The sequence below is a fragment of the Corylus avellana genome, chromosome 10, assembly GCF_965113065.1.
Source record: "Corylus avellana chromosome 10, dhCorAvel1.hap1.2, whole genome shotgun sequence".
Classification (NCBI taxonomy): domain Eukaryota; kingdom Viridiplantae; phylum Streptophyta; class Magnoliopsida; order Fagales; family Betulaceae; genus Corylus; species Corylus avellana.
Genome location: NC_142499.1, coordinates 7,271,220 through 7,286,922, shown reverse-complemented (window position 1 = coordinate 7,286,922; position 15,703 = coordinate 7,271,220). Strand labels below are relative to the sequence as shown.

Below are 15,703 nucleotides of genomic sequence, written 5' to 3'. Positions count from 1 at the left end.
AATATTAGGCACCCATTTTTTTTATGATCATGCAAGCTATATTCTTTTCTGACGAGAAACTCATCCAAAGCAGGGTCACTTCATGTACTCACCCCTATCGGGTAAATCTCGGACCCATACAAAGCGCCACCCCCTCCACACGGACCAAGTAATACTCTTTGTTGGCGGACTGGCCCCAATAAATTGTTTGCACCCAAGAAAATTCAAACCTTGGACCTAATGGAAATATCCTAGTCCCCTACCATTTGAGCCAAACCCCTGGGGTCATCATTGCCCTAAATCAATCACTGAATGCTGACATAAAAACAAATATAGATACAAGAAAGGTAAAAGATGCTTTCACATACCAGCAGATTTTGTAGACACATCAGGCTCAAAAACATGTAACATCCCTTGTCCAGCATCATTCTATTAAATTAAAAAGGAAAGCATTAGGATTTGATATCACCCAAATAAATTAGAGAAACATGTAACTTACTGAACTTGAGAGGAAAACGTTGATTGTGAAAGTTGTAGACATCACAATCCTTACGCAGGTAAGACTCATAATTAAACGAGGAAAATCAAAGATGGCCATCATCACACAGCACTATCCCATTAATTCTTCACATTGACTCGATCATTTAGATACTTTTTTTTCGATAAGTCAGTCCTTCAGATACTGACTTTCTAGACAACAACATTTATATCTTTGTGAACCTGATTATAGAATCCATCCTGATACATTTAATCATGTTGCATAGACATAATCGCGTGAAATGAACTTGACATAGTATAAACACACTAACATGGAAAATTACTTGAATACAAGAATAAGGACATGCAAGGTTGGTAAAAATCACACTAGATACAACTAGCAGAACCAACTTAAGCAGTAAGAGATAACGGACAGGCAAAGGATTTTAAGATAGTAATGAGATGACATGATTATGACAACAGCTGAAAAAAATAATTGCATGCAAAGTTTCAAGAGTAAAATATGGTTATGAAAAGATAGAAGACTATGATTCATCAAAAGATAAAAGACAACACACAAAACAAATGGTACATTTGCAATTGATAATTAGAAGGTACTTTTTCACGTGAGTCAACTTCTTTTTTATTACATGGCACCAGTGACAAGCACCGCAGCAACCCAGCAAGAACATTCTTGAGTTTTCCCTTGTCCTGTAAATAGAACTGGTTGTTCCGTAGAATGTCCCCATAATTTTGAAGAATCTGTTGATGAAGCAAACATTAAAATCTTTAAGAAAATGTCAAAACCAAAAAGAACATGATTAAACTTAAACGAATCACTCTAGTACATTTGAAATCAGACTGATTAGCATCCAAAAGCAATCGTTTTAAAGGAAACCTCAAACAAGGGTAAAAATGACTATTCCAAATATGCATTTTCCTTTTTTGCTATTTGACCATAACCTCAATGGGAGTGGAACCTGTTACCTCACTCACTATCTTATAGATCTGGGTGGATATTGCATAAGACATTAGAGCTAATGACCCAGAAAAAACAGCATGGCTTCTCAGATTGCTTAGATCAGAAAGATTTCAAGAGAAAAATGCTAATAACATAATCACGCAAAAAACAAAATTACAAAGATTACCTAACAGAATCAGGTTAAGATACCTTTTCAGCATACAAGAAAAAAGACGGTGGATGATTCTCAACAACAAGGTCAAGAAATTTGAACGCCATCAACCGAACATCAATTGCTAAATGTGTCATTGCATTAAAAATATATGCCATTATTAAGGAAATGAAAAGATCTTGATTATCCTGGACAAGAAAAACAGAGAAACAAATGTCACAAAAATGGATAACTGGTGATGAGCAACAATAAATACTACAATAATTTTTTTTTTTAAAAAAAAAAAAAGGAATAACCTCTTTACAGGTAGGGAATATCACTGACTTAAAAAGTTGATATAGTGTTTCTCGAACCACTTTATCATCATCCCCAATTCGTTCACGCAGTTTCTCTATGACGGCGTATTTGTGCAACCTCAGCTCTGCTGGATGTTTTCGGAATAAATCCTTAATACCCATCAATGCATCTTCAGAGAGGAACAAAATTTTAGCTCAACTGTGAGATTGCCACTCAATACAAAAGAAAGGTTTGATGTGAACACTAAAAGCTAGATAAAACAACCAGGAAAATGGGGGCATAACTTTCAAGTAACCCTTCAAGTGACTTACCAAAAAACTCCCCTCAAATGAAAACTTCAAGATTTCAAAACCTTTACCACCATAATAATTTTTGTTTCTTACATTCTCGATATTTAAAAATGGAATTGTTCTGCAAACCCCTACCAACTTCATTTGAACACTTAGGGCGATTCTTTACACTGACAATATTTTTCACAATAATGAACACTTCCATGATAACAAGGAAGTACCTCTACGAACTTTTGGGTTGTGATGGGATGTCTGCTGAAGAAGTTCTTTCAAAGTCAAACCTTTCTTGTTCACAGCTAAACCTTCCTTTTCTGACGCCACACTCTGCTCGGGAAGAATAATTGCTGTTCATAACAAGCACAAGTAAACTTTTAGTCAATACATTCGTTTATCAATGTTGGAACAACACCAAATGCTTCACAGGTTTCAAAGAGAAAAATATATTTCACAAGCTCTTCAGGCACTATAAAATTACACAGCCATTATAATTAACAATCAAAAATAAAAAATAAAAAAATAAAATAAATATGTAACGTAAACTAAAACGATTTTTACATAACAATAAAATGTTAAGAAAACCACAAAAAAGAATAAAGATTAAATAAAAGGTTGGCTTTTATGTGCTTCAATGAATAATAAAGCAAAATAAAATCCTAAAGACAACTGAACATTTATGGAGTTTTCAAAGAAAAATCATATGATAATTTGAGATGATCCAATTCTCCATTCGCTTTAAGAAAAATTATCCCATTTTGCCCAAAAATTTCAAATTCCTCTAAAAAAAATTTCTCTGAAACAAAACAATGCCTTATTAAATCCAGTATATACGTAACACTACTAATGAAATTTGTAATAAGAAAGACTCTTCTAGTCTATACCTTTGGATTTAATTTCAGTATTCGTAGCATTATTCGCCGGCGGCAATTTCCTGCCAATCTTTCGCTTTATTTTCTGCAGAGATTCGACAAACAACATCATAAGTAAGCCTCCTCTGGATCAAACAAAAGATCAATTAAAAGTTTTGTGCTACTGCATAGATTGCTACCTTGAAGTCGACTCCACGTTTTTGCTGCTTCTTTGAAGAAGCTTTCGAAGTCATTTGCACTACAAAACCTAAATTGGTTTTGCAAAAGCGCCTGTCTTCGTGTCTCCTCGACGTGTTCCCGGTGTCGGCCTGTTTCAAGGCGGAGTGGAGCCGCGCTCAGCAGTGGACTGCTACGTTCTGGAAGTCCAGCAGAATTCAGAAGAATAACGGTTTATTGGTGGCTCCTTCGCCGGCGGCAGACTTGTTGACGAGTGTGGAGAAGACGCAAGATTGGGTGAAGCCTAATTCGAAATGAGTTGGATCGGGCCTTTGTTGGGCTGGCCGAAGGTCTGGTCGTTGCGCTGGATTTGACGTCCAAAGGGATGCAGAACAGGGCAGAGATTGACGCGGATTTGGGTGCCGGTTCTGGTTCTTGTCCAGGTTTGGACCCATAACCTGATCACGGTTCGGGTTGTGATTCGGATCAAGGTACGGATCGAGATTTGGGCTACCGCTCAGGTCATGGTTCAGATCCAACTTCGAATTTGGGTATCTTTCACTCTCCTGGATCCGTATAGGCAGCCGGTAACACTACAAAAATACATTTATTTTTTTAAGAAAAAATGCAGTTTAATCTTTTAAATTTCAGAAGTTTTTTAATTTTAACCCCAAAGTCAAAAATTGGTAATTTACCCCCTGAAGTTTCAAAAATTGGCAATTTAAACCCTCCGTTTAATTTTTCCGTCAAAATGGACGGAAATCTATGAAATTACATCATTGCCCTCAAGCTTTTTTAAAAAAAAATTCGTCCAATTTAACGGAAAAATTAAACGAAAGGTTTAAATTGCCAATTTTTGAAACTTCATGGGGGTAGATTGCCAATTTTTGAACTTTTTGGTTAAAATTGAAAAACTCCTGAAACTTCAGGGGGGTAAACTGCATTTTTCCCATTTTTTTACCATTGATTTCTGACGTGTCAATGGTACTGACACATCAGAAACTATTTTCTGACGTGTCATTTTTTACGTGTATCTGAGGTTAAAAAGGCAAATGTCAACAAATTCAAGTTTTTGACCTGTCAGTTTTAAAACGTCAGAAATTTCTGACGTGTCAGAAACTGAAACGTCAAAAAAAAAAAAAATTTGACATTCCAATTTTACCATGTCAAAAAAATTTTGACGTGGTGAACAATTTTGACGTGATAAAAAGTGTCACGTAAAAAAAAAATTGACGTGGCAGGTTTCTGCCACGCCAATAATTTTTATTTTTTTCTGTATATATTTTCTAAATTATTCGGGTTTATACCCAGATTTACGTGTTAACCTGATAGATCCAATACATATGAAATTCAATTTAATCCAATATCTATATTTACATCTAATATCCAATACATCAAATCCAATACATTCAATTCAATCAAATATCTACATTGCATCCAATACATTCAATTCAATCCAATATCTACATTTACATCCAATATCCAATACATCAAATTAATCTAATACATCCAATCAAATACATATATACATCCGGCCAATACATATGCTTTCAATCCAATACATATACACATATGAAATTCCAATTCAATTTTGCATATACATCCAATACATATGAAATTCCAACACAAACCAATACATCAAAATTCCAACACATCTACTACGTACAATTGCATACAAATATCTACATCGAAAAATTTTCGATACAATACAAATATAGACAATTGTATATCTACTACAGATATCTACATCAAAAATAAGTTTCAACACAACACAAAACAAATATACAATCAAACTATCTATGTTTTATATGCTACAAATATACAATCAAATACAAATATACAACACAAATAAGTTCAAACTAGTCTCAACAAACATATAGTTTGATCTAATTATATACATCAACAAATAGTAACAAAATATATATACAACTTAACAAACTGCCATGTTTCAACAACTCCATCGTCTCATCCTCCACTGCAAATCATCCGGTCTCTACCTCCTCTAGTCGTTCCCAGCATCACATCTACGTCATTTTTTAAGTTTTTGGATTTGGTTTTTTCAAAATCAGATTTATTCACTTTAGGAAGTCCCGCCCCTTGACGTGCCATTCCACCTTACTCTCGGACCTCTCCGCTTCCAGCTGCCACAAAATCTTCTCCATTCAGGCACCAGATGACTGTGAGTAGATCTCACTCGCTGGTGTGTGTCCCACGTGCGCCAACATTTAGGGAGCTCTCCTTTGTGCGTGACACCTCCCATCCACCACCTTCCACCTTTGTTTCTGGTTTTCGATTGATGCTTTTTGGCTCTTGGTGTCCACTGTCGGTGCATGGTCTTCACGCGTTGGCGAGTGGCTTACACACGTCAACGGTTTTCAACCGTGTCCATGCTACCTTCCTTCACCCCACCCTCTGCTGATACTGCTGTTATTTGTATTTTTTGGTATTTTTTTATTGTCTTTCCATTCCTCTGTTTATTTGTTTCTATTGTAGTCGTTACTCTATAGTTGTTCGAGTAGGGTTGAAGGGTATCTTAAATGTCATGATCCTATTTACACCCCATTCTCTTAGGGTTTGGACATTGTTGAAGAATCTTGAGACAGTCATACTCCTCATTCCTTGTTTAGCTGCCAAAACTTATGGACTTTGTGCCAATAATGTATAGGGCTACGTAATTAATGGGAAGTGTAGCATTTCTCTTTTTGTTATTGTAATCTTTGTTTGATGTACTTAAATAAATAAATAAAGTGCGTTTGAGATTACAATTTTCGCAAGAATAATATCCGTTTGTAAAAGAAATCGCAAAACACAAAGTGTTTGGCATTGTGATTTTTTTTTTTAAAAAAAAACATAATCTAAAAATGAGAAAAAAATCTGCGATTTCTATAAGCAGGCTAGGGAGTACTTATTTGAAAAAATGCGAACTTAAAGCAAAATCACGATTTCACATAACAAATATTGGGCGCAATAATTACCAAATTTTTGAGCGGGAATGAAAAAAATTCAAAAAATACCCACCTAAAATATTTTAAAAACATCACTTCTTTATTATATGTCTGTTTGAAATCTTTGTCTCAAGAAACAAAAAAAACAAAAACAAAAACAAAAACAAACCAAAATAACAAAAAAGAAAAAAAGCTTATAGAAACAAGTAATATGGCAAGATACTATTGCTTACGTAGAAAACCCAAAGTTAATGTCAAATTATAAGTCATACTTTTGTTTGCAAATGTGTTAAAAATGGAGGCTTATAAACAATGTAAGTTATTTTACTGATATAAAAAATGTAATTATTGGTAATTTGTCAATGAAACCACAATTATATGTTAAAGTTATCCAAACATTCAATTGATAGAAAAAAAACATTTTTTATTATATTTTACCAAATGCATGTACAATTTTTTTTTTTTAAAAAATATAAATATATATATATATATATATATATATATATATATATATATATATATATTTTGAAAATAACTTATATAAGATCTTGGTATAAACTATGACCTTTGTGCCTACCAATAAGAGGTTGACACCTCAACTTGGAACAAGATAACAAAATGAGAATAAAACATCGGATTATACCAAATTTAAACCCTAAAAAAACTCTTAATCTACTTTTCACATTAACCATCCATCATGCTACCGCTGTCGCTCATTCGGAAGCCGAACGTCGCCACCCTAAATGGCACAAACTCCATCACACCAAGTTTTGTTAGGTTCATCCCTCTCTTTGTCTTGATTTCATCAAACAACATCCATGTCGGTTTTGGTCTAAGCTTATTGCAGTGGGCATGGTAGTGCAAAATTGAGGAGATCTCATAGTTGGGCCTTAATGTATCAATGGTTGAGCAGTAGATACGGAGAAAGAGAGGAAGCTAAGAGATCCGGCGGCCTGGGCGGTTGATGAGAGAGAGAGAGAGAGAGAGAGTTAGAAAACTTACCAGTATGGGTGGTGGCGTCCGGCATCTAGTTGGTGGCTGCGTGGTGGGTGGTGCAGCTTGGGGGTAGATGCGTGTGAGAGAGAGATAATAAATTGCCGGCATGGATAGTGGCGCAGTAGCGGCAGCATGATGGATGGTTAATGTGAAAAGTAGATGAAGAATTTTTTTAGAGTTTAAATTTGATATGATTCAGTGTTTTATTATCATTTTGTTATCTTGTTCCAAACTGAGGTGTCAACCTCTTGTTGGTAGGCACAAAGGTCTTGATTTATGTCAAGACCTTATAAAAGTTATTTTCATATTTTTTTGATATGTCCACACAAAGAAATAGGAAAAAGAGATTTTTCTAAAATAAAAAGAGATAGGAAAAAGATAATTCGAATTAGTAACTATCGCTTCATGAAGCGTGATTTACAGCTCATTAAAACCACAATCCCAAAGCCCGGGAAATCGAGAAATTAATATATTTTTCCTTAATTTTAATCGGCATCCAAACTCCAAAGCCCGAAAGCTCAACTAGCCGAGACAGACGCGCACCAAAAAGTCGAATCGTTCCGGAGCGGAACACTTGGGCCCCGCGAGCAATGCGGCCACAACAGCCACAGCATCAGCAGCAACGTCAGCTGGAGGCGGCGCCGAACGCGAACCCGGATCCTGCGCAGTCAGGGGAGGCGCCGCCAAAGCAGGTAGCTCTGGCCATGGACAGGCTAGGCGACGCGGCGCGCCTCATTGCCGACATCAGGCTTGGCGCCGACCGCCTCCTCGAAGCCCTCTTCGTCGCCGCCCAGCCCCACCAGAGCACCAAGCCCCTCCATCTGTTCCGCAAAGAGGACGCCTCCATGCGCCAGCACCTCCAAGACCTCCGCTCCGTCGGTACGACTCACAATCGCATTCTCGCTCTCTAGGGTTAGGGTTTAGTAAATTTTGTTAACTGCGTTGAGACTGTTCGTGCTGGTTTTGGTAGGAAGGCAGCTAGAGGAGTCTGGGGTTCTGAACGAATCGCTTCGATCACGAAGCAATTCGTGGGGGCTGCACATGCCGTTGGTCTGCCCGGATGGCGCTGTGGTTGCATACGCTTGGAAACGCCAGCTTGCCGGCCAGGCCGGTGCGTCCGCCGTCGATAGGACGAGGTACGATTTCATTTCAGCTCTGCCAGAGCTACGTATATGTTTTTTTTTTTTTTTTTTTTTTAACCATTGACTAGTTATCTCTTACATGGAATTGCAAGACTCCAGAGTTAAATGCAGGTGAAATTTGATAGTTGTGTAAGAAAATGCGAGGGGGTTTATACTTGTAACTTTGGGCATGTTTTCCTGAGACCAAACTTTGAAGAATTAACTGTGTTAACTAGTGTGCTCTATGCAAAAACTTTATGGTTGAAGAATTAACTGTGGAGATAATGTAGGGAAACCGTTCTGAATGCAGTAGTTTTGAAGGAGAAGCAGAGACGGGATTATCTATCCTCTTGTGGCCTTTTGGGGATAGACTAACTTCTTAATCGCAAAACCTAAGTGCCGGTTTTGATTGAAATTGAGAAAGAAGCGTGGTGGTTTTGCTTCTAACTATGAACAACTAAAATTCTGCATGTTATTATGTTGGGTCATTTTTATGCAAACATTATACTGGCAAAAAGCGTTATGTTTTTACTTCTGAATAATTTAATTGCAAAAGGAACCCAGAATTCGTAAGACTTTTTCCATAGCTCATATGAAACATGGGGGACTCTTATTATAACTTGCTTAAGAAATCAAGAGATTATTACTTTGCTGCTCACAGGCTCTACCAAATACTTGCAAGATAAAACTTGCTCTTGAGGAACTTTTGAGGAATGTATGTTGGTTAATCATTGTGATTGACTTTGAAAAATTAAGAAAAACTAGGGGAAATTTTTTTAAACAAAATAAAATAAAAAACTAGGGCGTGGAAATTTAATTTCTTGATTTTTTTTCTCAAAGAAATTTTTATTTTTATTTTTTGTTTTGTTTTTTTATTTTGGTTATTGGAGTATTTTGTCTTATTAAAAAAAATTATGGTCTTTTTTGTCTTTTTGCTTAGTAGTTTAGGGGGGCATTGTCCCAATTGAAAGTTTGAGGGATGTATGTGGACTTTTCCCTAAAAACAAGAGTAATGGCTTGAATATCATTTTTTTTTAACTTATAAAAAAAAAAATGATATTCAAGCCATTACTCTTGTTTTTAGGGAAAAGTCCACATACATCCCTCAAACTTTCAATTGGGACAATGCCCCCCTAAACTACTAAGCAAAAAGACAAAAAAGACCATAACTTATCAAAAAAAAAAAATGATATTCAAGCCATTACTCTTGATTTAACTTATTCTTAAGACATAATATGTCATAATTGTTCTTGTAACGACCTAGGGAAAATCGTTAGCCACATTTGCGTTATCACCCCAAAATGACTAGTCAATTTGGAGCTTCCCTAAAATTCATTATAAAGCCTAGTTTCACCTAGTAACTAGGCAATATGAGACTTAACACCCATGACTATCTTTATAAACCACTCACTTTATGTGAGTTACTTCTCATCTTCCCAATATGGGACCGGGGTGTTACAGTTCTTTTTGGGTGTTACCTCAAAGGTGAACATCTAAACATAAGCTTCATGCATCCCTTAGTACAAACTAATATGTGAACTAGAAGAGTTTTCTTTTTCTTTTTCTTGGAGAGGTGATTTTAGTTGGAATCTTGATTCTTAGTTGAAGCGGTTTCCAAAGATGATACAAGGACTCTGTTAAGTACTTCAAAATAACTTTGAAAAAGTACTTGTGATAGGATTCAGCTGGTTTGCATTGAACCATTGGCTGAATATGGACAAGTGCTTGTTTGTTTTATAGAGTGCCAGAGATATTGACCAGTACTGGTTTTGATCTTGCTAACATAGTTGCTTGAGAATGTAAAAGGGGTTTATATCTTTAGTCATGTTCACATTAAAGATGCAGACCTTGCTAGTGTTAAACTGATTAATATAAATGGCTGAACACATAGAAGGGTCCTTCTAGTCTTCCATAATGGAAGTCAATAAGTTGCCCCTGTTACTTGCTGTTGGTGGCACATATTGTGGGTTTGAGTGCTTCAATGGCCATACACCAACTGGTTTCTGTTTATCACTGTTATTATATTGGGTTCAAAAGCTGTTTGTGATGGTTTTAAATCTTTGCAGGTTGGCTCTCAAGGCCTTCACTGATCAGAAAAGAAGATTTTTTCCTCACCTTGATGATGGATTAGATGGTCAAAGTACCGAATCAGCTTTAAAGAAACATTGTGGTCCCCAAGTACTGATGGGAAATCATCAAGAAGAGCTTAGTGATTATAAGACAATATCAGATGTTCTACTGCATTTGGAAAAAGAAGTGCCAACTTTGAAAGTTTTCACTTATGAACGATTGGACTGGTTGAAAAGAGCATCTTCACTGCCCTCTTCAGCAAATGAGACTTCCATAGGGACATCTAAAGAGCATAATTTTCACAGTTCAAATAAACTTAGACCAGGATCTCTGAGTCCTGTTGCTACAGAGAAAATATCTGTAATTGAGTTGCTCTTTCCCTCCATCTTCAGAGCTATTGTATCACTGCATCCAGCTGGTTCTATTGACCCTGACTCAGTCGCTTTCTTTTCTCCGGATGAGGTAATCTTGTTTACCTAGATATCTTAAGTTCTTTTCTTTTTTTTTTTTGATAAGTAAATCTTAAGTTCTTTTCTTTTCTTTTCTTAACATCTTATGTTATTCATTAACCATATGATTTGTTTGTTTTATTCCTCTACTCTAAGATAATCCTTCTAGATCACTAGTTAATTTCAATCACATTATGAGTGATGTTATTTTTCTTAAGTAGTATATGAATTCTTACTTGAAGATTGTTAGATCTGTGGGTGAAATGGTGAAGCGACATGTTGTCTTTATGGCAGTGCAAGTTTGGATGTGTTCCCCCCCCCCCCCGATTCATCAGTTTGTGATGCAAATGAACTGAGCTTAGCCTAGTGTAGAAGTATGATCTCGGTTTTGTTGAAGTTGATCAAGCAGAGATCCAGCATGACCAAGATTTTTGCTGCATTCATGCTTGATTTTCAAATTAAAGTGATCTTGAGCGCGTACATGAGTCTCTCAGTGCATTGATCAAAATCCTTTGTTATTACTCATCTCTATATTAAGATTGATCCTATTCATCTAAAAAAAAGATTGGTCCTAGTTTTGTCATTAAATGTACCATCCTTTTTTTTTTTACCTAAAATCTTCCAATTATTCTCTCTTAACGATCAATGTGCTCTGTGTTTCTGAGATGTTATGGTTGCTTATTCATTTCTTTGAAGTCTGGAGACCAAGGAGGTTTGTTGGTGGAATTGTCAAGCCATGTTGCAGACATGGTATTTAACGTGTCATCGACAATGACACGGATTCTCTCTAAAAGCCCCCCCTCCCTGCTACTTGATTCTTCAGTAGAAAGTTTGCTGATTGCCATGATACTGTGTGTTTATGCATATAATATGAATATCAATTTATCTCTTTTGGTGCTTAGTTATCATTATTTTCTTGTTCTTTTTACTCTTTCTAGTTAGATTTTTTTCTTGTATATTTCCGGTATACCTGGGTGCGCTTTTTCATTTTGAATGAAATCTCGATTACTTATTATATGTATATAAAAAAAAGGGGAAACTACCTTTTGTCCCTATGAGCTATAATGCATTGGCACTTTCCCCCATAAACTGCCAACTGTACTACTTTGCTCCCATGAACTACCATGTTGTGCCCAAAACTCTCTTTCGTCAGTCAAAGCCGTAAACTCAGACGGTCAACTCATTACTTTGCCTTCATGAACTACAACGCATTGTCACTTTGCCCCCATGAACTACAATGCATTGTCACTTTGACCGTCTGAATTAACGGCTTTGACTGACGGAAGGAGGTTTTGGGCACAAAATGGTAGTTCATGGGGGCAAAGTAGTACAGTTGGCAGTTCATGGGAGGAAAGTGCCTAGGCGATATAGTTTATGGGAGTAAAAGGTAGTTTCCCCCAAAAAAAAAAAAAAAAAAAAAATTTGTTGTCTCATGAGGTGGTTGCTTTCCTTGTTTTCAGTTTGATTTCTTGTTCTGACTTCTACAAGGTTTTATCCATAGGGTTGGAGATCATGATTTGAAGAAGCGGAGTTAAAATTTCCACATAAACTGAAAAAAAAAAATCTTTAGATGTTGGTTTTATGTTGTGTTTTGGGTCATTCTTGTAGTTATATCTATATTAAGTGCGATGAGCTTCATACTGCCTTCAAATGCTTCTGTAGTGTTCATCTTCACAACATATTTCTCCTTTTATTGGAATCTATTCTGTCTTCTAATTTGAAGCTTTTAATTCTTCCTAGCTGTCATATCATAGATGCTTGTATGCCTGCTTTCTTTTTAATTTTAATTTTTTTATTTATTGAGACTTATTGTATTACAATTATATTTGTCCTTGCTGCAATGTATTTACGTTATAATATTCTTTAACAGGGAGGCAGCTACATACATTCTAGGGGTTTTTCCGTTTATCATGTATTTAGACGCATCACGGTAACAGCCTTTTTTGTATATTTTATCTTTCTCCTAATTCAGTTGGTTAAGACTTCCTACTTATTTTTGCAATGTCCTATTGTAGGAGCATGCTGCTATGGCTCTGCAGTATTTTCTTGGAAGTCGAGCTGAAACAGCTCTACATTCTCTTCTGGTACCATCACTATTGTACTTACAGATTTAATGGGATAATTAAATCTTCTACCACATTCTTATGTACACTCTCATGGTACATATTTAAACTTTCTGCTTTTGGTTTTGTAGCACTGGATCTGTAGCTATCAAACTTTATTTACGAAGGTTTGCAGGTGCGCCTGGCTGTTTTCCACTTTTCAGATTTGTTTGGTTGCATTGTTGTTCCTAAGTTTTATGCTTTTGTTTGTGCAGCAAGTGTGGACGCCTTCTATTGATGGACAGAAAATCCGCTTTGCTGTTACCTCCTGTTTATCGTCCTTACCGGCAATTTTCTGCATTGAAAATTTCATCCACCCAACCCAATTCCTCAGCAAAGGACACGAGTTCTGATCTAGCCCAGGCTTATCATGTTGGTTGCTTTTCAGAGGAAGCATAGTCACATTACATATACTGAGATTGGTAATTGCGTAAGGCCCTGTAGCTGAGTAAATGGAATGATCAAAAGTGATAAATCATTCTACCTTCTAATTTGGTTGAATTTTCTCTGTTAAGCAGCTTGTATGAAACTGTCAATTAGTGTAAAGCTCAATGGAAGTTTTTTTTTTCCTTTTCTTTTCTTTGGGAGGAACAGGGGTTTATACGTATCCAAATTGGTCCTGCCGCTGCATGTATGCACCATAATAGGCCCTACATGGATTTCTACAGGCTGTTAATTTGTCTCTTGATTTTAGATTTCAGGGTGCTCGCTATATGAGTTTTACGAGCACCCCTTACCCTTCCATGTCTTGGTCTTTTAATATAATTTTTTGAAAAAATTTATCTCCTTATGCTTTATACATCATGTTCTTTTTTTTTTTTTTTTTGAATGATCACATCTATGCATTCTGTTCTCAGAGAAACTTCAGCCGTGGCCCTTGCCGCCGAATGATGCATACGATCCTGCTACATATAGATCTTGTTCCTAGAGAGCTGTGCCCGATGTGAGTGTTAGTCAAGTCCATGACAACTTTCAGATGTAAGATTATAATCCCGAACTGTTATTTGCATGGTTGCAATTTTCATTGCATTCTTTTGTTATTCTAAAATGTGGTTCAAGTTTTGTTTAATCTTGTAAGAGAATTAGAAAATCACAAATGACTAAATCCTGTAGATTTTAATGTGTATTATAATTTTTTTTTTTTTTTCACATGGTGGAATAGATGTAGCTGCTTACATGCTATCCTCACATAGATTTAATAGCAACAATATGCTATAATGAATTTGGAGTAATAGTAGCCTTTAGTTTTGTCTAGTAGCCTTTAGTTGATATACGCGACTGAGCTGATATAGTAGCCTTTTGTCTAGTAGCCTTTAGTAATACTATCCTCAATACGCGACTGAGCTGATATAGCAATGTCTAGTAGCCTTTAGTTTTTTTTTTTTTTTTTTAAAGGTTGATCTAATGGTTTGTGGACACTGGGATGAGAGTTGAGTATGTAGCATTACTTATGAATTTGTTATGAGTTTTTACTGAACTACTTGATGGAGTTGCTTCTAGTGTAAGACATAAGGAAAAATTATGACACTTACAAAATTTGTTGTTTAAATTGTTACAAAGATGACTTGTTATTCCTCTACTCCCCATTCACATAATGAGGTGTTTGCTCTCTCTCTCTCTCCCCACTATAACATGAACACCATTAGATGCACAAATTTCCTGACGATGAAATTGAGAGGATTCCTGTCCTTCTATGTTGGCAAAATGCTCCACTTAAAGAAAGATTTTGGGAAGGAGTGGTTTACAATGTAGCTATATCCTTCAAATAACTTTTGCAGGAAATGACCATTCTGAAGATTCCAGGAATTGGAGGGGACCCCAAGCCCTTTAGCTATTGAGCTAGACATGAATGGTTCATCTATTTATTATTTTCAATTTTCAAAAGTCCACTCGATATTAGTCCATGTCTGCTCCCCCCCCCACCCCGCCCCACCCCACCAACAAAAAGAAAAATGCTAATGATACGAAATGATGGATGTAGGGTCTGCCTAAAACTACAGGTCATTATGGTAAGGTAAGCTAAAGGATTTCTGGCAGAGCCACAAAATTGGTCCTACAGCATCTAAAGGGTGTTTAGAGAAGGATTACCTTTTGAGATACTCTCTGGGAGCAACAATGTCAACTCAATGAGTAAATAACGTGTTTATCCACCATTTTGCTTGATTTTTTTTTTTTTTTTTTTAAAAAAAAAATTATATTCTAGAAATATTTTTTTGAGATTTTGATCATTTGGGAAAAAAGAGAACTATTTAATTGCTTAAGATGCGAGTTCTTCATTTGATTATCCTGTGCAAGTTAAAATTACGAGTAATGATGTATATTACATTTTTATACGTAGTTTAACAATTTTGATATAATAATCCAAATCAACTATAGATTTTTTTTTTTTAAAAAAATAATAATAATAACTATGATTAGTTGAGAGTATTAAGTCAACATTGTTAAACAAATTGTAAGATAACATGAGGAGACGGCCATATATATGGCCTTGTTCGGTAAACAATATATATGGCCTTGTTTGGTAAACAATATGATAAGGTACTGTTTATGTTTGGTGAGGAAAAAAGAAAGAAGTAATAATTAGTATGAAAAAGTAAAAAAGATAGTATTAAAAAGTAAAAAGATTTGTTTTGTAGTGATTTTTTTTATTTAAATAGTAGTAAAAAATAAATGATGTAATATAAAAAATAAAAATATTTTGATATTGATTTTTTTTTTAAAAAAAAATGAGATAAATAGCGTGGTCTTGTGGTGGTGGTGGTTAGTGTTCTTTGCCAAACATCACCGATATACATAATTACTTGAAAGCAAAATTCTAGGAA

At 35.7% G+C, this 15,703-nt stretch overlaps 2 protein-coding genes across 3 annotated transcripts in view; one reads left to right on the top strand and one right to left on the bottom strand.

Moving 5' to 3' along the window:
• The window catches only part of LOC132192307 (uncharacterized), a gene marked incomplete in the record, with an annotated part of 15,975 nt that extends 12,336 nt beyond the window's left edge, over positions 1-3,639 (bottom strand). Inside the window, 7 exon segments of the mRNA XM_088511292.1 lie at positions 348-408; positions 1,075-1,218; positions 1,628-1,777; positions 1,886-2,055; positions 2,398-2,520; positions 3,055-3,127; positions 3,222-3,639. Of these exon segments, the coding sequence (XP_088367418.1) occupies positions 348-408; positions 1,075-1,218; positions 1,628-1,777; positions 1,886-2,055; positions 2,398-2,520; positions 3,055-3,127; positions 3,222-3,275 (775 nt within the window).
• Positions 3,640-7,645: 4,006 nt separating this feature from the next.
• LOC132162189 (mediator of RNA polymerase II transcription subunit) lies at positions 7,646-14,794 on the top strand. 2 transcript variants are annotated; one of them, XR_009438213.2, is made up of 9 exons: positions 7,646-8,018; positions 8,110-8,275; positions 10,327-10,792; positions 12,650-12,709; positions 12,795-12,863; positions 12,974-13,017; positions 13,097-13,303; positions 13,739-13,859; positions 14,660-14,794. XR_009438213.2 is itself a non-coding variant. In XM_059572455.2 (8 exons), the coding sequence occupies exons 1-7, from the start codon at positions 7,730-7,732 to the stop codon at positions 13,278-13,280; spliced, it is 1,278 nt and encodes a 425-aa protein (XP_059428438.1). In that variant the 5' UTR covers positions 7,646-7,729; the 3' UTR covers positions 13,281-13,303; positions 13,739-13,915. The 2 variants fall into 2 exon arrangements, 1 of the variants encoding a protein (XP_059428438.1); XM_059572455.2 differs by lacking the exon at positions 14,660-14,794 and having other exon boundaries at positions 13,739-13,915.
• The last annotated feature ends 909 nt before the right edge of the window (positions 14,795-15,703 follow it).